The following is a 7,354-nucleotide window of genomic DNA, read 5'->3' on the forward strand; positions in this document are numbered from 1 at the left end:
TTCTCCCCTTGTCTCTGTTCTTGCTGTTGTTCTCTCATTCTCACTGCCAGGCTCTCTGGGGATGGGAGTTGCAGCTGTACAGTCACCCACTGCCCTGGTGGCTCCTTTCCTGCTGTTGTGTCCATGGGAACCCGTGTCCCAGCTTTGCTCTGAGCTGTGAGGCTGTGGGCAATGCAGTCAGTGGGGCTGGGGAAGGAGCTGAATCTCCTCTAATCAAATGCCATCCTGAGGACATTTGGCTCTCCTTGAGGTTTCCTTCCAAGCTCTGAGCTTCCCTCCATTATGCAAATGTTTACCACAGCATCTTGGTGTTACCTGAAATCCTCATGGAGAAATGCAGAGATGCTGCAAGAGAGAAACTGTTGTTGGGTGGGAGAAAGGAGCCGTGTGTGTCCTGGGCTGAAAGTGGGGTGCTCAGACCTTAGGAAAGGGTGAAGCATTGAGTGGTGTGAAGTAGATCCCTCTGCTCTCAGCTGGGCCTGGTGTTTTTTCAGAGGAACATGGGAGTGTGATCCCCCTCTGTGTCAGAAAGGTGCAATCCCAGGGCAGCTGAGACCAAGAGTGAGGGACAGAGCAGCTCCCCTCCCTCTGCACTGAGCCACTGACAATGCCCTCACATTGCAGGATTCCCTCTCTTCTCCCGGAGTGCAGCAGAGATGCTGAGAGGTTCTGACAGCCAAAAGCACTGCCCAGTGCTGATGCTGCCAGGCCCTTCTGCACCAGGAGCAGTTCCCCAGGACAAAGCTGAACCCCAGCAGTGTCCCCTGTCCCCACCGTCCCCATCACCCCCTGCTGCAGAGCAGGGCTGACTCCTCGCAGCCAGCGGGCAGAGGCACTGCTCCTCCCGGCACATTCAGCCGGCACCGAGCAGGGCTGCAGGCACGGAGCTGAAGGAAGGGCTGCGAGAAAAGGGACAGTGTGTGAGCAGCAGGGAGAGGGGAAGGAGAAATGGCTTTGATTTTGCTCAGAGAAGTCTCATTTAAATTGTCACTGTCTTTTCCTCCTATAACAGTGCCCCATGTCCAGAGGCAGCAGATGTCCAACAGCAGCTCCATCACCCAGTTCCTCCTCCTGGCATTCGCAGACACACGGGAGCTGCAGCTCTTGCACTTCTGGCTCTTCCTGGGCATCTACCTGGCTGCCCTCCTGGGCAACGGCCTCATCATCACCACCATTGCCTGTGACCACCACCTCCACACCCCCATGTACTTCTTCCTCCTCAACCTCTCTGTTCTTGACCTGGGATCCATCTCCACCATTGTCCCCAAATCCATGGCAAATTCTCTATCGGGCAAAAGGGCTATTTCCTATGCAGGGTGTCTTGCCCAAGTCCTTCTCTACATGTTTTTCATTGTAGCAGAGTATTCTCTTCTCACCATCATGTCCTACGACCGCTACGTTGCCATCTGCAAACCCCTGCACTACGGGACCCTCCTGGGCAGCAGAGCTTGTGTCCACATGGCAGCAGCTGCCTGGGGCGCTGGGTTTCTCTATGCTCTGCTGCACACGGCCAATACATTTTCCCTTCCCCTCTGCCAGGGCAATGCTGTGGAACAGTTCTTCTGTGAAATCCCTCAGATCCTCAAGCTCTCCTGCTCACACTCCTACATCTGGGAGTTTGGGCTTCTTACCGTTAGTGCTTTTGTAGCTTTTGGCTGTTTTGTTTTCATTGTGGTTTCCTACGTGCAGATCTTCAGGGCTGTGCTGAGGTTCCCCTCTGAAAAGGGACAGCACAAAGCCTTTTCCACGTGCCTCCCTCACCTGGCCGTGGTCTCCCTCTTTATCAGCACAGGAGTATTTGCCTACCTGAAGCCCCCCTCCATCTCCTCTCCATCCCTGGATTTGGTGGTGTCATTTCTGTACTCAGTGGTGCCTCCAGCACTGAACCCCCTCATCTACAGCTTGAGGAACCAGCAGCTCAAGGATGCAGTGTGGAAACTGATAACTGGCTGTTTCTCTGAAGCAATGAACTGCTCGTTATCTTCTGCATAACAGTTATCCTGCAACTCACAGCAGGCCCAGACTGACTTCTGTATTATTCATTGGTGTTGCTGGTTTTTAATTATGATAATATTGTCATCTTTTTTTTTTTTTTATTCACTGTCTTCTCTTTTCTTACCAATTGTCTGTGTAAATGAGGAGCTGCACTCTCTGCGTGTTTCAACAAAATAAAGGAATATTCAAAGAGTTTTGTTTCTGATATCTTTCCTTCAAGGCCGTTTTGGAGCTCTTGAGACAGTTCCTGTGGGCATGGGTGGAGGGGAAAAGAGTCCCAGCACGGCAGCCCTGCCAGGCACCAGCGCTTGATCTCCCAGAGCTGTTCTCTCTCCCCTTCCACACTCTCCTCCTCACCCCTTGCCTTGCTGGAAGGCCTGAGGGCTCTGAGCTTGGTCACAGCGGTGCTGCGTGGCAGTGCTGTGCCCGCAGGCAGGGACAGGCAGTGGGCACTTGTGGGACAGAGCTGCCTCCACAACAGCCTTTCCACAAAGAGAGGAGATCTCCTCAGGCCTGCACTGAGGTCTTAGGGTTTTCAGGTTTTTGGGGTTTGTCCAAGAACCTGAGCCACTAGATGAAAACACCAGTGTAAAGATAAACACTGCAGGTGTGATGGGTTTGGGAAGGCTATAGTTTTCTTTCACATCCAGGCCTCCTCTGGGAGATCTTCAGGACAGGGTCTGGTCTGTGCCCATATGCGCTGTAGCACACACAGAACCTGCCTCAGGACAATCATCCTGGAGTAGCCCCTCAAAACCACCATTCCCAGCACTGCCCTCTCTCTCCAGCTTGGAGATACTCTTTGTCCCTCTCTGAAAGGACACAGAACGAGGAGCTCAGATTCAAAGTTCACACTGTTCAGACAAGATGTGAGCATGTACGTCACGTGTGTGAGGTGAGATGAACCCAAGAGAACACAAACAGCTCTTCCTTGAGTTCCATGAAGGTCTGTGAGACAGTTTCTCAAGGTCACATCATGTTGAGGTCAACATCCCAAGAGTGTAAGTGCCTGAATGTAGCACTGGGATGTGCTTTCTTGAACTGAGGTCTCTGTGTCCATTCCTCATATCATGAGGCATCTCAGACAAGCACAGAGTGGTGGGATACACCACAGGGCTGAGTGCATCTGATTCTCTGGGAGTCCAGAGAATCCCTGTGACTCCTGCCTTTGTGTGTAAATGGTGAAAACTTGGTGAATATCCTTGGGTGCATGAGGAGTCCACGAGGCCAGCTGAGATGTGGACTCCTGACAGAACCCTGGCAGTTCTGTGTGTGCCTCCAGGAAAAACCCTACCGGTCCAGGGAGATTCATCTCACCTGCCCTGGACAGGCTCAGTGCAAATGTTTCTGCCTGCTGCATCACCCTTGCCTGTGACCCTTGAATGTGCTCTCAAAGGTGCCAGAGCAATCAGAGCAGTTCTGGGGTCCTTGGAAAAGGCAGATGTGGGTGGCAAACGTCCCGCAGGCATTTCCAGGCCCTTGAAGGACAAGAAAGGTGTTCGCAATCAAGCCCCAAGTGCAGAGAGAAGGAAATGCAGGTAGGGAATATACCGGTAGAAACCAAATATGGAAAGATAGGTGTCGTTGTTGGGATGGACACGACATTCAAAAGTTTGTGAGCAAAAGCCAAACCTTATTGTTTTACTGGCCTCTTTATATTTTTTGTTATCTATCAGGCTGTGTTCATATACTAAAGCTGTTAAAGTGATTTGCTCAACCGCTCTGTCCACGTGCCTAAAGCTTTACTATGATTACAATGCAATCCCAAGCTCATACATAGCCATGTGCCATGGGCAATCTCCATCTCTTAGTCCATACTGGTTTGTTCCGGTCTGAGCTAGAACTGAATCGGTTTTCTCGCTTTAGCTCAAAGTTCCTGACCTTGGACACTTCCAGAGATGGAACATCCACAACTTCTCTGGGTACCTGTTCTGATTCCTTGACACCCTCATGGTAAAATGTTTCTTCCTTACATCCAATCTAAATCTCCCCTCTTCCAGTTCAAAGCCATTGCCCCTCGTCCTGCCAACACAGGCTTTGGGAAAAAGTCTTTCTTGGCCTCTGACCACTATGATTTCACCTGCAAACACCCCGGAGAGTGCCCAGAGGCCTCCCAGGATGGGGTTTGGAGACCTCAAGCGTATGACCAGTGGCCTCTGGGCTCATTGGTGTGGAGGCTGCAGACACCGTAGGATTCGCCTGAGAGTGCTTCAAGGGTGGTTTCAGAGATGGTGGAGCTTTTCTGCATAGTGGAAAATGGCAGGAGAAAGAAATAATGCTAAAACTTGTAGCTGGGGAGGTCCAGGCTGGACAAGAGGAGACAGAAATATCACTCAAAGGGCAGTGCTGTGGTGCCACAAGTCATCCAGAAGGAGTCTGGATCAGCCCAGAGCTTTGTGTGTCAAGCAAGAGCCGGGGAGGACAGAGAGACATCAGCAAAGGAAGGTGACAGCAAGGTGGGGCAGCCGGGGAGATGAGTGCAGCCTCAGGGCAAGAGGCACAGGTGATGCAACACTGTGGGACAGCATGTTGTGGAGAGGACAGAGGGATGTGGAAAAGCTGAAAGCTCCCTACCAGAGCAGCCTTTCCATGACTTTGGTGGTGGCTGTCCTCTCTGCCATGGATGCCTATGAGGAGATGACAAATCCTTCCAGCCCTGGGGCCTCATTGCCTCCTTGTCCATTCTCAGGAGGTGTTTTTCCACGGTCCTGTCCTTGGCATTGCCCATCTCCACATTCCACTGCCCCAGGAAGAGCCATGAGGACTGAGTGAGGGACAGAATGTCCCTTCCTCAGGGCTGGGGGTCAGGGCTTGGCCTTTCAGTTAATGGGATCAGGGCTTGGTCCTTTGGATTAATGAAACACATCCAGGTTTGCTCAGCATCAGAGCCACCTTTACCTTGTTTTCATGGAATCATAGAATAGTTAGGGTTGGACGGGACCTTAAAGATCATCTACTTCCAACCCCCCTGCCATAGACAGGCACATCCCACTAAATCAGGCTGCCCAAGCCCCATCCAACCTGGCCCTGCACACCTCCAGGGATGGGGTTTCTTGCCACCCTCTGGTCCCTGTCCTGCTGGTTTACTGTTACCTCCTTGTAAGAGGAAAACTCACATTTCTAACCTGTAGTGAAATAGATGTAATTCCTATGGATATTTTTGCCACCAGAGGTCAGCACACACCAGATTAAATAGCAGATCAGCTCCTATAAACTAAATTATAGGGGCACGTCCTCAGCATCCCGGGACTCTGAACAGCCACTCTTCAAGGATGCAAGCAACTTAGTTGTGGGGAGCACAGATGAGGCTGAAAGCTTTTTAAAGGGATGAGAATATTTTCTCTGCAATCTGGACAGGTTGTTCTGGGTTTAGGGTTATACATCACTGTGTAAGGACCTCTACTTTTTGCACCAGTGGAATGACGCGGAGGATACAAACCATACCTTTATCGTGCAAATTAAATGAGAAACACTAGTAGGGAGTTATAAGAGTGCTCTGTGATACTCACAGAAGCATGGCACCATCAATATGGACTTCACTGGGAAGAGAGTTTCTCATCCCTGCCTGGAGCTGTTTTCCCAAGTATGGTGCTTTCCTTCCTTTTTTCTGGGACACACATTCAAAATGTTCCCTCCTTTCCCCCTTTCCCCATGAAAACCCTGAACCCACCCTCAAAGCACTGTGCAGGAACAGTTGTAAGAGGCGAACTAAATAGGACTGCTTATACAGTTTGTGCCGAGAAATAGTTTTGAAAATAAGAGGCTTCGTGACAGCGGAAACCTTTTTCTCGTGTTTACACATGTTTTGGTCTAATGATCTTACCTCTAAATATTAAAAGGAGTTAAGGACAGAGTATCATGGGAGTTACTGGGATGTGTTCCTTACTCAGTTCTAGGGAACTCGGGGCCCAAAGTCCTTCTCCGTGTGTGTGCGCTCCCTTCAGGCTGACGGATAGCGCACTTCTGCCTCCAGTGCCAGCACAAGCTGCAGAGCAGTTCTGTGCCTCTGCAACAGAGAAAAACCATAGCAAACAGGACTTTACCTTTCTGTGTCGTGTACCTGGGGACGGGTCTGTATTGTTTGCAGTCCTTGTGTTTTGAAGAGTGCTTTGGCTGAGCCTGGCGTAAGCACACCTGCTCATTGGTTTGGAAAAGGACTACAATTTATTTATTAATAATTTATTATCTCTCTATCTATCTATCTATCTGTATCTATTCATTTTTTCATTACTCCAGGACTTGCCTTTTCCTAACCTGTTTTCACTGCCTCCAGTTTTCTGCTCTAACAGGACACTGGAGATGCTTTCTCAGCAGTGCCCTCGGTGAGACCCATTAACACTGCAAGAAAATTTGGGGATTGAATTGGACTTTGACTTTGACTTCTTGAGAGGTTTATTCAACTTCCTCGAAGGGGCTGTGGTTCATGGACTCAGCATCAAAACTACCAGAGGGTCATTAAAATGCCCTGGGCTGCTCCTCTGCTGCTGAGCTGGGCTGGGCTCTCTTACCCTTCTATAACCCAATCCTCATGCGAACTTACTTATCTATGACCTTTCTATGACCCAACTCCTCTATTACCTGACTCTTCCACAACGTTTCTCTAAAGAACCCCTTGGGCTGGGGATGGGCCAGGAGTCTGGCAGAAGGATCCAATTCGTTTAGACAAGAATGTGGACATTCCTTGGTATCACAGAAGATGTGGATGACTGACAGACATGTTTATGGAGCCGGTCAAATGCTAAAATCATTTCCTATAATCGTAGCCTCAGTGCCTTGTTGATGTCTAAACTCTCTCTGTGGATGCTGACATGGACTGAGCAGCCTGGGCTGACCTCAGACAAGGCCCTGCTTGGAGCTGGACTTTGGACTAGAAGTCACCTGAGCTCTCTTGCACCCTAAGTCCTTTTAGGAGGAGGAGATGTAGAGAACCACTTAGTAGGTTGTCCCGAGCCTCCCCAGGAGGCCAAAGTGTGCCCTCACACCTCATGCTGTGGGCCCCTAACTCCATCCTGGCAGACCTCCTCCAGATCCACTCCAGTTTCTTTACTTTGCTTTTGACATGGGAGATACTTTGGGTCCTGTGGCATCGTCCTGGTGCCAGAAGAGTGAGGGCAGTGATTGTCTCCTTTGCACAGCGTCAGGAGTTCCTACCTCTGCTGCCTTCCAGTAAGTGGCTGCAGGTGGGCAAGAAGTTGTCAGGGGGACACAGCCAGGACAGCTGACCCCGACTGACCAGAGGGAGATCCCATAACATAGATGCCACTCTCAGCGAAAAACATCGGTGGCAGAAGAAACAGAGATTTTTATTGTTCGAGGTGATGGGTGATGATATACTGTTAGTATTTCTGTCTGCCTGAGG

General features: G+C 50.3%; 1 protein-coding gene across 1 annotated transcript; it reads left to right on the forward strand.

Annotated features, from left to right (window-relative positions):
- The first annotated feature begins 990 nt into the window (after positions 1–990).
- On the forward strand, positions 991–1,992 carry LOC128850584 (olfactory receptor 14A16-like). Its single transcript, XM_054055540.1, has one exon. It carries the CDS (start codon positions 1,036–1,038, stop codon positions 1,990–1,992), a length of 957 nt encoding a protein of 318 aa, XP_053911515.1. The 5' UTR covers positions 991–1,035.
- Positions 1,993–7,354: the final 5,362 nt, after the last annotated feature.

This window comes from Cuculus canorus, unplaced genomic scaffold (assembly GCF_017976375.1).
Source record: "Cuculus canorus isolate bCucCan1 unplaced genomic scaffold, bCucCan1.pri scaffold_103_arrow_ctg1, whole genome shotgun sequence".
Classification (NCBI taxonomy): domain Eukaryota; kingdom Metazoa; phylum Chordata; class Aves; order Cuculiformes; family Cuculidae; genus Cuculus; species Cuculus canorus.

What these genes read in the sequence shown, in the direction of transcription:
- LOC128850584 (XM_054055540.1), top strand. Translation starts at nt 1,036, where the DNA reads ATGTCCAACAGCAGCTCCATCACCCAGTTCCTCCTCCTGGCATTCGCA.